This window comes from Nerophis lumbriciformis, linkage group LG28, assembly GCF_033978685.3.
Source record: "Nerophis lumbriciformis linkage group LG28, RoL_Nlum_v2.1, whole genome shotgun sequence".
Taxonomy (NCBI): Eukaryota; Metazoa; Chordata; class Actinopteri; order Syngnathiformes; family Syngnathidae; genus Nerophis; species Nerophis lumbriciformis.
Genome location: NC_084575.2, coordinates 16,066,933 through 16,085,566, shown reverse-complemented (window position 1 = coordinate 16,085,566; position 18,634 = coordinate 16,066,933). Strand labels below are relative to the sequence as shown.

The 18,634-nt window shown below is 38.9% G+C and overlaps 1 protein-coding gene across 2 annotated transcripts in view; it reads left to right on the top strand.

The window, feature by feature from the left end:
* The window catches only part of LOC133570904 (protein-glutamine gamma-glutamyltransferase E-like), a 36,263-nt gene extending 23,746 nt beyond the window's left edge, over positions 1 to 12,517 (top strand). For both annotated transcript variants that reach the window (XM_061923724.1, XM_061923722.1), the window contains 5 exons: positions 1 to 94; positions 2,925 to 3,099; positions 10,530 to 10,693; positions 10,792 to 10,925; positions 11,249 to 12,517. The exon at positions 1 to 94 is cut by the window's left edge and continues 64 nt beyond it. In XM_061923724.1, the coding sequence (XP_061779708.1) occupies positions 1 to 94; positions 2,925 to 3,099; positions 10,530 to 10,693; positions 10,792 to 10,925; positions 11,249 to 11,399 (718 nt within the window). In that variant the 3' untranslated portion in view covers positions 11,400 to 12,517. The remainder of the gene's footprint in view (positions 95 to 2,924; positions 3,100 to 10,529; positions 10,694 to 10,791; positions 10,926 to 11,248) is intronic.
* Positions 12,518 to 18,634: the final 6,117 nt, after the last annotated feature.

Genomic DNA, 18,634 nt, shown 5'->3' with positions numbered 1-18,634 from the left:
AGTGGACGCACCCAGGGAGAGCATGACTGACTACAATGCCTCACCGGAACCGCCCACCGTCTCACCGCCACTACTGGTCATACACTTTGAGGAGGTGCGTCACACAAACAACATTATGATCGTTTCCAGCATAACACCAGCAGCTGGACTTGGGCGAAAAGGTCCATGGCTGAAGGTTTGGATGTAGTGTACTAGTTATTGCGCAGATCCACAACTTTGTCCATAAGGTCCTTTGATAGCTTTTTGGTTTTGAGACTGTTTCTGTGACTGGTGTCTCCTATATTCTTAATGAGTGAGGAGTACTTTCCTAAAGGGGAATGAATCGTTCACAATCATTATGAGAGACAAGAAGACAAGAGTTTTTTTTTTACTTTCTAACATAAAAATCGGCTTGTTCCAGTTGATTAGCAATGCAGCTAATGGGAGCAATCAATTCTACCTCTACATCAGTTTAAAAATGCATTCAAAAACCGCCAACAATACTTCATGTACGTTCCGTAACCTGTATAATAACCAAGCTGTTGGGACATTGTTTTTGTAAGAGCGAACACGGAGGAAGTATTTTTCTAGCGTTGTAGCTCATCGCCGTGCTTCGGTATTAACTACTACACACCTACTCAGTGGCCTAGTGGTTAGAGTGTCCGCCCTGAGATCGGTAGGTTGTGAGTTCAAACCCCGGCCGAGTCATACCAAAGACTATAAAAATGGGACCTATTACCTCCCTGCTTGGCACTCAGCATCAAGGGTTGGAATTGGGGGTTAAATCACCAAAAAATGATTCCCGGGCGCAGCTACTGCTGCTGCCCACTGCTCCCCTCACATCCCAGGGGGTGATCAAGGGTGATGGGTCAAATGCAGAGAATAATTTCGCCACACCTAGTGTGTGTGTGACAATCATTGGTACTTTAACTTTAACTTTAACTACGGGGAGCAATAAGCTAGCTTGTACATCAGCACAAATCGTGCTTGAGTTTGTGATGCACAACCCTGCGATATGATAATAATCTGTACTGACTGAAAAACATGAACAATCATTTTACAGAATCAGAATAGTTTTATTGCCATTTTTTGAGAACGGGTTCACAAACTAGGAATTTTTCTTGGTGCAATCGTGCAACATAAAACACATATAACACAGATTTGGTAATAACAAGAGCTGTAACTGAGCTATCAGATCTTGTTATAGACTTAGAAGGAATTCAAAGGAGCTACTGTTAGGAGTTATTGTTCATGTGCCTGATGGCCGAGGGGGAAAAACTGTTCAGGTGGCGGGATGTGTGGGTCTGGATGGACCGTAGTCTCCTGCCTGAGGGGAGAGGGGAGAGTCATAGTGGTGGGGGAGATCATAGATTTTTAGATGCATTGCAATTTGGGCATGGGCAATTATAAAATCGATTAGTAAACGTCAATAAGCGATATGCAGACAGTTGTAAAATTTGGCTGCCTGCAGCAAGCCACCTCACCTAGAGATCCGACCAGCGATCCGATGGACAGTTTGGGCACTACAATAATTCGGCATAGCTTGGCTCAAAAATCCCAGATTTGCAGCGTGACCCACTTGCACCGACCTCACTCTCTTGGCTTCCATCTGCTCCAACGTCTCATCCTCTTCTTCGTGCTTGCTTCTATAAATAGCATCCTCTGTTCGTATATTCAGCTTTGAAAAGATAAGGTTGTGAATCTTCATTTGTCCAAAAATAGTCATCTTTGTTGTCTGTTACCAAGTCTGCCTTGATTACAACACAGTCGCGTGTTTGTTTCCGTTAGTAGGAACACACAGTTGTTGCCGGAAGTCGAAAGTGCGCTGATATGGAAACGGAAATAAATGCGCCAGGGAAGGAAGTCCCGCTATTGATTAAAATGACCAAAATACGGTAAATATTGTACATATTACATATTGTTATGAACATGTCTGTTGCTATATTATATATAGACTTACAGCTTGTATATAAAACGTTGATAGAGGGTTTTAGAGGGCTTTGAAAGCTACAACAGTGGCTCCCATTAGCTGCATCTTCCAAGCTTTTTTTTATCATCTTCAAAATTCCCACCTTAACCCCCCCAAAAAGACATATATATGTGTGTTATCATCTTTCATAATGATTGTGAGCGATTAGCAAAATTCCCAAAAAAGTGCAGTACCCCTTTAAAGAGGTCCTATTATGTGAAACAACTTTTCTTACCTTACCTGTTTTTGTGTATTTGGGATCCCCATTAGTCCCGAAAATGTGAACTCAACCTATTGAGTCATGGCAAAGATATTTATAAAACAATCTTGCTTTCATCCAAATTTGCACCAAATTTGAGACTTTAGTTTTAGTTACATCAGTGGATATCTCCATAAAGGGTAGAGGTTTACCCAAAAAGCTTTGCGTAAGTCTGCCATTTTTTTTCAGTTGTATTCCGACGTTGTTGTCTATAAATTCCTTTTTCTCTATCCTCTTGTTGTGGGACAGACTGGCTCGTACATGTACGTGCATCCTCCGCTGTTGCCATTTGTAATACAAAGTAGCGTATAGTTCTAACTTATATCTGTCAGTAAAATCCATCAAGTGCTAAAAACTACAACATGGTTGACAGGTTGGAGACACAGTTGAAGAGGGTTTGGCCTAGGGGAGGGCTTCGGCATGTAAATAAGATTGTTCACGAAACGGCGCATTCTGAAGAGACAGTCAGAAAGTGGCTTGAAGATGGTCTGTAAAACATAACCCATGCAAAATTTTGAGCAAATAACCACCATCTCATGCTATGTAGACCACAGGGCAATGTTATAAATGTAGAAAAAAAATATATATATATAACCCCTTTAATGAATGGGACTTAATTGTGTTTCGTCCAAAGAGTAATGGAGTGGACGCCAATGGAGGCCATCCCTCTCCTTGTTTATTGTGCTTGGAAAAAAAAAAAAACTTGTGTCTCCATAGCTGTCCAAGCCGCAGTACGGGGAGGATGTGCGGCTGAATCTGGTGCTAAGCAGCGAGAGCAAAGTGGAAAGGCAGATGTCCCTTCGCATCAGCGTGAAGGGAATGAAGTACAACGGCACCTTGGTTCTCGTCATCCTCAATGAGACCAAGGAGGAGACACTGAAGCCTGGCAAAAGTAACTCTTGCTTTTAGGACACTGAAAACCGTTTTTTTAGGCTATTGTATATGCTAGTTAGCAAGTCATTTTTGTTATCATTTTTCCCCTAAAGACTCTTACATTGTCCTTATGTTTAGTGGTTATATCGCCACCTCTTGCATTGGTATGTGTTTTAGAAGCCTGTGGATGTGTTTTCATGTATCAAATTGAGTAATTCTGTCAGTATACTTCAATAAGTATGCTGTGTACACTGTATTTAAAATGCAATCCTTATTTCCATAAGTGCGCTGCGACAGTAATGGATTTGAGACAGCACTTTGCCGTTGCGTAGTCTAAAAAGGGATGTGTAACTTAAAGGACAGACGCTATGGACTTACCTGTTATTATTGGACAGTTTGTTTAACAAAAGTTAGTTACCGTATTTTTCGGATTATAAGTCACAGTTTTTTTCATAGTTTCATAGTTTATACTCTGGAGCGACTTATGTGTGAAATTATTAACACATTACCGTAAAATATCAAATAATATTATTCCTCTCATTCACGTAAGAGACTAGGCGAATGTCAGCAATCGTCACACACACACGTTAACCAATAAAAATTTGGCAGGGGCGGGCCATGGCAGAAGTGCATTGTGGGTCATGGCAGAAGTGCATTGTGAAAAAAAAGATGCTACCTGCTACTACTTCCGTACCGGGAGAATGCACCATGCAAGGTTTCTGGATGTCATTGGATGGATCGACAAAGCATGGGCTTCAATGACAACCGAAACCATCCTGTCCGGATTCAGAAAGGCTGGAATAATTGGAACTGCAACTGACGATGACTCTGACGTAAGCGACGTACCGATAGAAGAGGAAGCGGCGCATTGTCTACCTTTGGAGTTGGCAGAGTTGTTTAGAAGCGACACCGAGGAAGAAGATTTCATCGGATTTAGCGATTAAGAGTGACAGATTGTTTGGTAAATGTATAGCATGTTCTATATGCTATAGTTATTTGAATGACTTACCATAATATGTTACGTTAACATACCAGGCACGTTCTCAGTTGGTTATTTATGCGTCATATAACGTACACTTATTCAGCCTGTTGTTCACTATTCTTTATTTATTTTAAATTGCCTTTCAAATGTCTATTCTTGGTGTTGGATTTTATCAAGTAAATTTCCCCCAAAAATGCGACTTATACTCCAGTGCGACTTACATATGTTTTTTTCCTTCTTTATTATGCATTTTCGGCCGGTGCGATTTATACTCCGGAGCGATTTATAATCCGAAAAATACACTAATACAAATTATTTAGTCGCGCCTAAAGCAAATCTTGGCAGCATACGCAGGTGTGCATTGAACATCTGGCTTGGCAATTCGCTGTCGTGAGCGAGCAAGCGAGAGAGACAGAGAGCTTTCGCCTCCACCTCTGGGCTTTATCTCCCAGACACCCTGTCCACTGTCCAATCACTATCTAACAAAGAGTAAAGGAGAAATCATCAGTAAACAAGATACAAGTGAGGGCGTACGTGCGCTCAAGAGCTAAGTACAAACTGTGCGTAGTATACTTACTGAAGTGCAAGTAGTGTATGAATTGAAACACGATCGGTGTCTCAACTGGGGCACATTCTGTACTTTCACTGATGGCCTGATTTACCAAAGGTTTGTGTGTACTAAATTCCATGCAAACTTGATAGCCAGTGATGGGCAAGCGACTTTGAAAATGTAGTGGAAAAAAAACAATGACTTGTGTGTTGTTTGGAAACAGTTGGTAATGGTTATGTGCAGTAAAACTTTTAATGAGCTCAACTCACCTTAATGTTTTTTCCTAAATTTGTGTTGGACACTTTAGATGAAGAGAGCTGTTATGATTTTGGTTTACAGAGCAAACAACTAGGAACTAAGGTTTTGGGCATTGTTTTCTCTAAACGCATACATTTGTCTAAATATGGCTAAGGACACACAATATTGTGTGTGCGTGTGGACATCCTGGACATCGTCTTTATCACTAAAGGAAAAAAATCGAAACCGCGCGAGAGAATCCCTCTGGCATTTTCAAGTATGTTTCTTTTTTTTTTTTTTTTTTTTTTTGATTCGTCAGCTTGAAGCGCCCCTCTGTCTCCGACTCCCTGAAAATCACTGATTTTGCTTCCTGGTTTCGATGACCCACCTTATCTTGCCTCTGATTGGCCAGCCCGTAATGTTTTGCCCTAAACTTAGCCAATTATGACTCCTCATACGAACACCAACCCATCATCATGGATTTTCTCCGTATGTATGGTTGTTTTCATTCATCAAGGTCATTGTATTTTTACCTTATTTTTTTGTCCTGGATTCGCAGTCAATTTTCTATTTTGTAGCTTCAATGTAAGCTACCTCGCTACATGGGTCTGAAAATAGCTAAACTACAGGAATCGCTACTCATTCAAAAAGTAGTGAGCTACCGTAAAACTCCTGGGAAATTTAGTTAAGCTACTTAGCTTTGCTATATGTAGCTTTTTACTGCCCATCACTGTTGATAGCACATGCAAAACTATTTTATTAAATGTGTGCACAGTGGATTGTGTCTGTGAAGAGAGCAGAATAAGGCGTGCAATCCATTCCGCGTCTGTCTTCACTAATATGCAAAATATATGATGATCATCAAAACGGTCACAGTACTGGGAGGAGAAGACGCAAATATAATTATTTAGCACATGCAATGTGATTTATCAACACTCATCACCATTTTGGATAATTATTTAGCGTTTTATTTAGCACGTGTCAGGAGGACGTGCAAACTGACAGTTCCACACACGGCTGCAGGATCAGTGCTCGCGCTGCACAGACAGACACTGGACAAACTGAAGCTGTGGGAAAACTATATAGAACCTTGATCCATGCTATAAATGAGTCTCCAAATCCAAATTTCTGGAGAGTAGCTAGAATAAAATTCCAATTCACTCTATCAAACGCTTTTTCAGCATCTAATGAAACAACAGCGGTTTTTAGATTATGAATAACAGAATAGTCAATCAGATAGAGTAGGCGGCGAACATTGTTGGATGATTGTCTCTCTCTGTTTGAACATGATGTACTATATATGGAGTTACTTTTTCTAACTTTGCAGATAACTTTAAGATCAGCATTAATAAGGGAGATTGGCCTGTAACTGGATAGAAGTGTTGGGTCTTTATCAGGTTTTAGCAAGAGACTGATTACAGCAGAGTTCATATTTGAAGAAAGGAATGAGTTTTCTTTCATCTCTAAAGCCATTTTTGTAAATATTGGAGCTATCAGTGACCATATTGTTTTGTAGACCTCCACAGGGAACCAATTAGGCCCTGGTACTTTATTGTTTGGCATCTTTTGAAGAGCATCATGAATTTCAGCTACTGAAATAGCAAGATCTACATTTGATGCCTGCATTGTATTTAGTTTAGGTAAGTCTATATTATTAAGAAATGTCTCAATATCTGAAAGAGATGGGTTAATCTGGGGTGTATATACGTTTCTGTAAAAGTCTCTAAAGATGGAGTTAATTTCCTTAGGAAAGTGCGTAATGTTTCCAGCTGAATCCTTAATCGATGGTATAGAGCTTTTTTCTTTGTTTAGTTTTAGTTGGTTAGCCAAATACTTGCTTGGTTTATTGTCATGCTTAAACTTCACCAAGCATAACCAGGAATTTTTTTTTTAATCAATTATTTCTCTTAAATCTAATTTGAGTTTTCTCAATTTGTTCAGAATGTGTTCGTTTTGTGAGTTAGCATAAGCCATTTCTGATTTATTTCATTTTCAAGTTCCTGCTCTAATAAAACTTCATTTTTTTTCTTGTACGATGAATAAGAAATAATTTTTCCTCACATAACTACTTTCGCGGTCTCCCAAGGAACGCACGCCGGGTTTCTGGTTGGTTCTTAAAATCTAAAGAAATCTGTCCGTTCTTTCTCAAAATAGTTTAGAAAGTCTGGGTCCTTTAGTAATGATGTATTAAGTCTCCATTGTTTTGTAGGTGCAGTGATAGTTTTGTTCGTAAGGGAAAGTGACACAGGTGAATGGTCACTGATGATGATAGGGTGGATGTGAATTGTTTGAGACATACTTGCCAACCCTCCCGAATTTTCCGGGAGACTCCCGAAATTCAGCGCCTCTCCCGAAAACCTCCCGGGACAAATATTCTCCCGAAAATCTCCCGATTTTCAGCCGGAGCTGGAGGCCACGCCCCCTCCAGCTCCATGCGGACCTGAGTGAGGACAGCCTTTTCTTTATGACAACAGGGGTGACAAGAACTAAATCATCCAGACTAGAGATACATTGTATTATTATGTTTATCTTACCTAAAAATAAATATATTTATTAATTAAAAAAATAAATAAAATGTTTACTATATTTTGCTAAAAACATCAAAATTAATTGTATTTTTGTATGTATATATATGTATATATATGTATATATGTATATATATATATATGTATATATATGTATATATATATATATATATATATATATGTGTATGTATATATATATATATATATATATATATGTATATGTACGTCGTATGTATATATATATATGTATGAAATACTTGACTTGGTGAATTCTAGCTGTCAATATACTCCTCCCCTCTTAACCACGCACCCCCTCAACCACGCCCCCGTCCCGACCACGCCCCCCACGCCCCCACCTCCCGAAATCGGAGGTCTCAAGGTTGGCAAGTATGGTTTGAGATGCCAGATAAAATTGATCTACTTGTTAAAAAGTAGTCAATGCGAGAGAATGAGTGGTGAACTGGTGAAAAATAAGTGTATTTCCTAAGAGTGGGGGGATAAGAACGCCAGGCATCGCAAACACTAGCACTAACAATGGAACCGGTGCTACGGGCGAATCATGACATTCAACCTTCAGTGAGAAGATGGAACTAGATGATGATGAAGGAAAGATGACTGAAAGTATAATCATGTTTTTACCATTTAGCTCACAATTGAGACATTCTTTAGAACCCATCCAAAGCGATTCTGTCAGATGTTTACAGCGATCGTGCAGTTCATATGTGACATGAAGTAAGAGCACAGCGAAATGATGAAAGACATTCAAATAGAAATGGGTGTAGTCATGCCCACTGCATGCTTTGGTGTGATTAGAAGCAATTCCATTCATTGTCAAACGCGGAAGTGCAGCGTCGATGTCTTTGAGTGTCTAATTGTCTCAACACACCTTGCACACTCACACGTTTGGAGCTAACATTTGAAAAAATATATGCAAATTTATTGGCATTATTTGTGAAGGTGGAGTCTGCACTGAGAGGCAGAGATGTGGGCGCGGCTTTGTGGCTGAGAGGCGTTGGATTGGTGGAATATTGACATCTTATAAATATTAATCTTTACACTTGGCAAGAGATTTAGCCCTCACAATTAGATTTCAATTTAAGATTTAGGTTTAGATTTAACATTTAGCGCTCACATATAGATTTAAGATTTAGATTTAACATTTAGGTTAGGATTTAAGATTTAGGTTTGGATTTAACATTTAGGTTTGGATTTAACATTTACGTTTAGATTCAACATTTAACGCTCACATTAAGATAAACATTTTAAGATTTAGGTTTAGATTTAAGATTTAGGTTCTAGATTTAACATATAGTGCTTTCATTTAGATATAGATATGAAATTTAGGTTTAGATTTAACATTTAGGTTTGGATTTAATATTTAGGTTTGGATTTAACATTTAGGTTTAGATGTATTATTTAGGTTTAGATTTAATATTAAGGTTTGGATTTAACATTTAGCGCTCAAATTTAGATTTAACATTTAGGTTTAGATTTAACATTTAGCTTTAGATTCAACACATAGTGCTCACATTTAAATTTAGTTTTAAGATTTAAGTTTAGATTTAAGATTTAGGTTTGGATTCAACATTTAGCGCTCACGTTTAACATTTAGCGATCACATTTAATATCTAGCGCTCATGTTTAGATTTAAGATTTAGGTTCAGATTTAATATTTAGCGCGCACATTTAGTTTCAGATTTAGATTTAACATTTAGGTTTGGATGTAATATTTAGGTTTGGATTTAACATTTACGTTTAGATTCAACATTTAACGCTCACATTAAGATAAACATTTTAAGATTTAGGTTTAGATTTAAGATTTAGGTTCTAGATTTAACATATAGCGCTTTCATTTAGATATAGATATAAAATTTAGGCTTAGATTTAAGATTTAGGTTTGGATTTAATATTTAGGTTTGGATTTAACATTTAGGTTTAGATGTATTATTTAGGTTTAGATTTAATATTTAGGTTTTGATTTAACATTTACCGCTCCATTTAGATTTAACATTTAGGTTTAGATTTAACATTTAGCTTTAGACTTAACTATTTGCTTTAGATTCAACACATAGTGCTCACATTTAAATTTAGTTTTAAGATTTAGGTTTAGATTTAAGATTTAGGTTTGGATTCAACATTTAGCGCTCACATTTAACATTTAGCGATCACATTTAATATCCAGCCCTCCGGTTTAGATTTAACATTTAGGTTTAGATTTAACATATAGATTTGTATTTTTGATTTAGGTTTAGATTTAACATTCAGATATAAGATTTAGAGTTGATATATTTAATTTAAACTTAAATGAAAACCTAAATCTGAGAAAAGTGAGTTAAATCTGAGAAATATATCTGCTAGAAAAGTGGGACTGAACTTTTACATTTGGCACCCTATACCGTCATGTCCGTGAAAAAAAAAGTACCAATATTTTTAAGAGGCAGTAGAGTACAGTTGTTTCATTCATGAGTTCTGCGGTACTTTTTTAGTACCGGTATACTGTACAACAGCTAGTACTCACAAAATTATCCTTTAAATAAGGCAGTCTGCATCACATTTCCATTGCACATGCAGTCTTGGTAAATCGCAAGCAATAGTACATGCTTTTTTATAGATTGCACACACTGTTTAGCGCGTGGTGTTTGAATCGTAGTATATCAGGCACTTAGCTGTGCAAAAGTGCATAAGTGCATTCTCACCGAGAAGTCAGCACCTATATTTTTCACTCAAAATGGTGAGCGCGCAGTGCTCCAAACTGACCTCTCTCAACTTGGCAAAAGGGGATGTACTAATTCAAAATAATGGCGGCTGAGGAGCAACCTGTAACGAGTGAACAGATGAAAAAGCTGGTAAATATTTTGAGTAGGTGTGCAACAACAGTAATGAATTTGCAACAGCAGTCCACTGTCAAAATGTGTGCCCTGCCTAAGCATACTTAATGAAGTGTACTAGTGGAAGTATAAAGTATTCAACACTTGAGTGCAACATCAGAGTATCGACAGTGCACTGTTTTTTCCATACACACTTCCAGAGTGCAATCAGAAGTGTAAGTATGGAAGTGCGCCAATTGAGATACAGCACCAGATTTAGTTTTGTTCTGCCCATGTGGACATGGACTGTTAACTAAAGACTGACGTGTCCTCTTCCTTTTCCTGCAGAGCTGTCCATCCCCATCCTGATCCCCTTCCAGACCTACTACAAGCACATGCACGTGTGTGACAGCTTGAAGGTGACGGCCATGGTCACAGACATGCGACATCCCGATAAAATCTACCTTGCAGAGGACAACGTGTTGCTGCAGGACCTCCCCGTCCACGTGTCGGTTGGTAGACCCAAACAGACCCTCTCAAATAAGAGCAGAAACAACGATGACTTTGTGAGAAGAAATTCTCCCATAAAGGTTGACGGTCTGTATTCCAGATTTCCGGCTATGTCACACAGCACCAAGAGGCGTCCGGAACAGTGTCTTTCGTGAACACCACCGCTGTGGCCATGACGGGCATGACGCTGGCTCTGTCTGGAAGTGGCCTCATGAAGAAGGAGATGGAATTCTGGTCTGAGTCTTTTGTGTTCCAACTTTTGTGATACAATTTGTATGTCACAAAAACAAATTTTGGTCTATTTCTTTTGTCAGTTAAACATTTGGGAAAAAGCTCTTTATTTAATGTGATTAATCTGAATTAATCTACAGCAACCGTGTAATTAATCCGATTAGAAATTTTAATACATTTGACGTTTTTACAAAATTTGGACAATATTGATTTTGTGACATACATTTGTGATTGTCCCTAAGTATCATTCATAATGAAGATATGAAGCATGGAATTATCACTTTGAATCTTTAAATCTTTCCTCCCCCCTCCATCCCCACTCCTAGGCTTCCAGATTTGCCTCCCAAGAATCGCATCCGCGTCGGATTCGTATTCGTCCCCTATCGGGCTGGAGAGAAGACGCTGGTGGCCGACATTCACTCTTCCATTTTTAAGGATTTCAAGGGCAACTGCACCTTTAAAGTTAATCGCCTTTAGATGCCTAAATTGGCCCTAGTGTGTGAATGTGAGTGTGAATGTTGTCTGTCTATCTGTGTTGGCCCTGTGATGAGGTGGCGACTTGTCCAGGGTGTACACCGCCTTCCGCCCGATTGTAGCTGAGATAGGCTCCAGCGCCCCCCGCGACCCCGAAGGGATTAAGCGGTAGAAAATGGATGGATGGATGGAAGGTGCTTTGTCTCCAAAAGAGACCAGATGTGTGTAGCTGGATTGTAACATGGTGCTTTGAAAGCAAACATCAGCAGGATATGTCCTGCTTTGGCATGCAGTTTGGTTGAAACATCTCGAACACTGCTGGCTTACATGATAATTAAAGTTATTGACACTTGCCTACACGGAGAAGCTTGCAATAATAAAACATTTGCTGGAAGTCAGTTTGGTGTTTCCACTATGATTCACTGCTTGTCCTCATTCGGGTCATGGGTGAGCGAGAGCGTATCCCAGTTGATTTAAGGTTTGTTTAAAATATGCGGTGATAAATGTATTTGGCAAGAAACCCATGCCAGAAGATGCTGTCCCGCTACAGTCCTTTAGATGGCGGTAATACGCAATGTAAACGCAGAGTTGTGTATAAAGAGAGTATGGCCAACTCTGGATTTCCTCAATGATTGGTCAAAAGTCACTCATGTGACTAACTCGTGGTATTTTAATGAAAATGGGAAGAGGTTTAGCCATGGTCAGGAAGTGCTCCACCTTCTTGACATCCTCAACAATGGGTCAAGTCATACAGTCCTTGGTTTTCTGTCGTCTTCATTACTGTCCTATAATATGGTCCGCTATGACTAAGTCTGACCTGAACAAACTGCGACTTGTTCAGAACAGAGAAGCTAGACTGGTACTTAAATGTTATTTGCACACTAATATTTCATTTATGCATTCACGTCTGTCCTGGTTGTCAGTTGAACAAAAGATGCATTGTAGTCTCCTTATGTTCTTCAGAACTATCATTTTAGATCAATCACCAGATTACTTTTACAAACAGTTTTTAAAATCAACTAACACACATATTCATGACACTAGGAATGCCAGAAATGGGTGTTAGTCACTTTCTGCTCCCAGGACCAATCTCCTCAAACATAGAGTCATGTATAGATCAGTGACGTGCAGTCACTAGAGGCAGGTGAGGCGGGGCCTCACCTGCCATCATGGAAAGAAAAAAAATGTAAAAAGACATTTTTTTAAATTAAATTGTTATATGTATCCAGTGATTATACTATAAAGTTATTTTCCATTTAACTTCACCAGTTTTAGATTATTTTTATTTAAAATCGCTGAATTTTCACATTTGCCGTTCAAATACTGAGAAGAGACGGTGCGGTGATCAGCAGCCAGTTGAGGCACGTCACTGCGTTGTGCCTCACCATGGATTGCGGACTCGGCTAACTGCGGGCCTGCTGTGCAGTGAGACCGTATTGCTATATGAAATATATTATACATTTCCATAGTTTAGTTAGCTGAGGTATATAATGTACAGTGTATTTTGTCAACAACTGTATGTGTGTAACGTATTTCTTGTGCTGAGCGATCATAAAACGGCTGCAAAAGACGCACTGGCTGAGGCTCGCAGTAGTCCTGCCTCCTGCACCCCCGGCGTAGAATGCAACCCCTGACGGGAGTGTTGTATCAACTAAAGCCCACATTTAAACTTTCCACGTGCAAGATTGAATCTATTTAAAAAAAGTTATTTCATAAGAAGCCAAAAAGTGCAAAAACAATAATGTTCGTGTTGGAGGAGTTGTGAATGACTGCAGGGCCACACCATTAGGTACACCTGCAGATTCAATTCATACAGTCTCACTGCACAGCAGGCCAGCAGTTAGCCGAGTCCGCAATCCATGGTGAGGCACAATTGAGTGACGTGCCTCAACTGGCTGCTGATCACCGCACCGTCTCTTCTCATTATTTGAACGGCAAATGTGAAAATTCAGCGATTTTGAATAAAAATAATCTAAAACTGGTGAAGTTAAACGGAAAATAACTTTATAGTATAATCACTGGATACATATAACAATTTAATTTTTTTTTTTTCTTTTTACATTTTTTTTCTTTCCATGATGGACCGCGCGTCACTGATCTGTTGTCTTCCCAGTCACTTACACACGAACACCTCCTGACATGGTCAGGTTGTACTCTCCTGAATTAACATACACTCAGACAGAGAAAGAAGGAATATAAGACTGTGGTTCGGCTCCTCCAAGTTAGGAGTGCCTCATTTTTCTGACCTGACCTCCTCCAGGAACTGCAGTCCTGTATAATGACGCTCGCTTGTAATAAAGCAACTTTTAGTTCAGTAAAGCGTCTCCGATGTCTCTTTTGATCCTGCCTCGCTGCCGTGTCACCCTCCTGTCCGGACGAGGATGACAAGACCAGAAATACACATCAATAGCCACCCCCACCCGTCGCCTCTCACTGTTGGCAGCCCCTCTCAAGAAGACTGGTTCCAGAGCCCTTGCTTTGCGTCAAGGTAAAACCGACTAGATCCAGCCGGAACTTCTCTTCTTCGCGCACCAGCTCAGGCTCCTTCCTCGCCAACGAGGTCAGGTTCCACATACCAAGAGCTAGCTTATGTAGCCGAGGATCGGACCGCCAAGGGCCCTGCCTTCCACTGCCGCCCAGCTCCCAGAGCACTCGACTTCTATAGACCATCATGGTGAGTCCATAGAAGGGGGGACCCATGTCGCCTCTTTGGGCAGTGCCCGGCCAACCAGGCACTCGCCATCGAGCCCCACCTCCAGGCCTGGCTTCAGAGGGTGGGCCCTGTGACCCGCGTCCGGGGCGAGGGAAACCTCAATCCTTGCTTTTGTCTCTTCATAGAAGTCTTTGAGCTGCTCTTTGTCTGGTCCCTCACCTAGGACCTGTTTGTCATGGGAGATCCTACCAGGGGCATCGAAGCCCCGGACAACATAGCTCCTGGGATCATTGGGACACGCAAACTCTTCCACCATGACAGGGTTGAGTTTGAGTTTGAGTTTATTTGGAACATGCATGCATACAACATGATACATCACAATTTCCAGTTTCTCTTTTCAACATGTTCGAAAAGGAGTAGGAAGAAGCAGAGCTTATTTAATCCTACCCCTTTTCTTTTACATAACAGTTGCTAAAACGTTTTGTTCACTTCCTGTTCACAATTTATTCACAATATACTCCATAAGTAATCACAATAAAAATAAATAATAATAATTTAATAATAATAATTGGTGAAGTAAGTCATATTTCATATGGTGAGATAAGTAAGATTATATTGAGAATGAATGAATGAATGGATGGATGAAATAAATTGAGAATGTTTGTCATGGTTCTTGTTCTTTGTACTTTGTAAACACTTTTAAGTTTGAAGAGTTTCTTGAAGTGGATCATATTAGTACATTGTTTGATTTCCTTGCTTAATCCATTCCATAATTTAATTCCACACAGGGGCGCCGAAAAGGGGGGGTAAAGGAGGCGGATTCTAGGGGCCCATGATGGAGGGGGGCCGAGAGAGGCCCCTAATGATGATGAAATTATAATACAGAAAAAATAATGACACTGTGTTGGGCCCTGTAAAGATTCTTTTCATGGGGCCCAAAATCCCTAGCGGCGCCCCTGATTCCACATACTGATATACTGAAGGTCTTAGGTGTTGTACGTGCGTACAAACGTTTTAAATTACATTTTTCTCTAAGATTATATTTCTCTTCTTTTTTTGAGAAGAATTGTTGTATATTCTTGGGTAGCAGGTTGTAGTTTGCTTTGTGTATAATTTTAGCTGTTTGCAAATTCACTATGTCATGGAATTTCAGTATTTTTGATTCAATAAATAAAGGATTTGTATGTTCTCTATATCCAACATTATGTATTATTCTAACTGATCTTTTTTGTAACACCGTTAGTGAATGAAGTGCACTTTTGTAGTTATTTCCCCATATTTCTACACAGTAACTCAGATATGGTAACACTAGCGAGCAGTAGAGAATATGAAGTGATTTTTAGTCTAGAACATGTTTTGCTTTATTCATTATTGATGTGTTTCTCGCTACTTTATGTTGTATATTTTTTACATGAGATTTCCAGTTCAATTTATCATCAATCATTATACCTAGAAATTTGGTTTCATTTACTCTGTCAATGTCTACTCCGTCTATTTGTATATGTGTTTGACTTTCTCTTCTACTGTTACCAAATAGCATTATTTTAGTTTTACTGAGATTCAACGATGGTCTGTTTTTGTCAAACCATCGTTTTAATTTGTTCATTTCTTCTGTTATTATTTGTATTATCTTTTGTGTGTCCTCTCCTGATCAAAACGCTGTTGTATCATCCGCAAATAATACTAACAGCTAAGAGAGGAGAAAAAAGCAGCTAAGAGAGGAGAAAAAAATAACAAATAAGTTATGTCATGTCTGTGTGACCATGTTTTGTATTAGTCATGTTTTGTTTTGTTTAGTTATTGGACTCTTTAGTTTCTGGCTTTTCACTCCCTTGTCTTGTTTCCATGTTTACCCATTAGTTTCACCTGTTTCACGTTTGGACTCATTGTGCACTCTTGTTTGTCACCATAGCAACCCATTAGTTTTCGCCTGTCACGTCACGCACCTGTTTCACGTTTTGAGTCACGCACCTGTTTTTGTTAATCATGTCTGTAGTATTTAAGTTCATTGTTTTCAGTTTGTCTTTCTGGCGACATCCCGCATTTATGCTTCTGCACACTCTCCACACACCCTTATGACCCTTGCTGCTCTTTTTTCATGCCGTTTTCTCGTCCAAGTAAGTTTTCTTTATTCATGCCATAGTTTGCAAGTTTTGTTTAATTGTTCATATAGTTTCTGCCTTTGTGCAAGTTTTGTGTTTATAGTCAAGTTTTGTACTTCCGCCCTTATGCGCACCTTTTTTTTTTATCCTTTTTTTTTGTAGTTATAGTGTTTAAATAAATCATGTACTCCCCTGCAAGTCATATCTGGTCCAAATCTTTTGCACCTCGGGAGAACGAACCACGCCACAGTCCTAGTCGTGACAAGTTATTGGGCAAACCAAAACACTACAATAATAAAACTGAGTAGCTTGGTTCCCAATTAACTGAAATGCATCTAAGGTGCTCAAGAAAAGCATTTTCTCAGAGACAGCACCGATGCTAATCTCCTAGTACAGGGGTCGACAACCCGCGGCTCTAGAGCCGCATGCGGCTCTTTAGCGCCGCCCTAGTGGCTTTCTGGAGCTTTTTAAAAAATGTATGAAAAATGGAAAAAGATGAGGGGAAAAAAATGTATTTTTTGTTTTAATATGGTTTCTGTAGGAGGACAAATATGACACAAGCCTCCCTAATTGTTACAAAGCACACTGTTTAAATTAAACATGCTTCACTGATTCGAGTATTTGGCGAGCGCCGTTTTGTCCTACTAATTTTGGCGGTCCTTGAACTCACCGTTTGTTTACATGTATAACTTTCTCCGACTTTCTAGGACGTGTTTTATGCCACTTCTTTTTCTGTCTCATTTTGTCCACCAAACTTTTAACGTTGTGCATGAAAGGTGAGTTTTGTTGATCTTATTGACTTGTGTGGAGTGCTAATCAGACATATTTGGTCACTGCATGACTGCAAGCTAATCGATGCCAACATGCTATTTAGGCTAGCTATATGTACATATTGCATCATTATGCCTCATTTGTAGCTATATTTGAAGTCATTTAGTTTCCTTTAAGTCCTCTTAATTCAATTTATATCTCATGACACACTATCTGTATGTAATATGGTTTTTATTTTTTTGCTGCTCCAGACAGATTTGTTTTTGTATTTTTGGTCCAATATGGCTCTTTCAACATTTTGGGTTGCCGACCCCTGTCCTAGTAGAAGCAACATAAAATAAAGCTTAGATCTTTACATAACTTTAAACTAATTATAACTGTAACTCAACCACTTTAATTACCTTTTTATGCATTGCTTTTATAATCCAGAACATGTCAAATCACATTTTGGTTACCACAACTAAAGTTATTTAGTTATAAATTATACAGTATCGTACTGTATTTGCATATCGTTATGCAACTACTTTTCTTTATAGACTGCAGGAAAAATCAATTCGAAATAAATGTACAATTACACCCCTACACACACAATAGTCCATTATTAAAAAGCCGTTCCACCATTTGCTATTTGTTTAATTCTCAAAGTCACTTTTTCCAACTCTGAATATGATAATACTAAGGGTAACAGGACTGAGAGAAAACCAAGGACTAAAAGATACATTTTAATCTTTTTATTTTTATTTTTTTAGAAAAGCTTTAAGTAATGTAAAACATAAGATTTTTGGAGGTTTTAAATGACATTTTATTGTAAAGTCAAATTATTGAGGAACAGACAGGCATATGGTATTTTCCAATGGGCAGAATTTTACTGTTTGGAATTTGAATCACAATAAAGATTACACATTCAGGTCATCAGGTCAAAGTATAAGTTTTATTTGCCTTTTTATTGTATATAATAAATATTTGTTGCTGTGTGCAAATGTTAGCTGTTGTATGGTAAGGGAAAAGAATGGAGGTGTGTGTGCTACAGGTGTAATTTATATCGTGGTTACCCTCATGACTTCGTCATGGTTGGTGTGGTGAAGATTATTAGGCCTTAGCTGGTTGAGGATGTAAGAAACAGAATTGCCCAAGTGTTGTTGTACAGAAGTCCTGACACTTTCTTGTGGTCTTAAGGTGCTTAAATGTACACATGAGGACAAGGTCAATTAGAAATGCTTCACAAACATGCACATACATTTTGGAGTAGGTAAACATGATGGCTGTCCCGAGCTGATAATGGTATGAGATATTCCGGTCTGGTATCATCAAAAAAACAAGTATGGGATTACAGGCATCAACACCACGCCAGTCACCATCGTTAAGCTCGCCAACAGGAAAGCCAAAATGGCATTGCTGACACAGGGAAAAAAGCTGAAGGGCACCAATGTGTACATGAACGATCACCTCTCTAAACGCAATGCAAATATCGCCAATAGAGCACACGACTTGAGGAAAGAAGGGAAAATTCAGGGAACTTGGAGCGCCAACTGCAAAATCTACATATCGTATTTTTCGGACTATAAGTCGCAGTTTTTTTCATAGTTTGGCCGGGGATGTGACTTATACTCAGGAGCGACTTATGTGTGAAATTATTAACACATTACCGTAAAATATCAAATAATATTATTTAGCTCATTCACGTAAGAGACTAGACGTATAAGATTTCATCG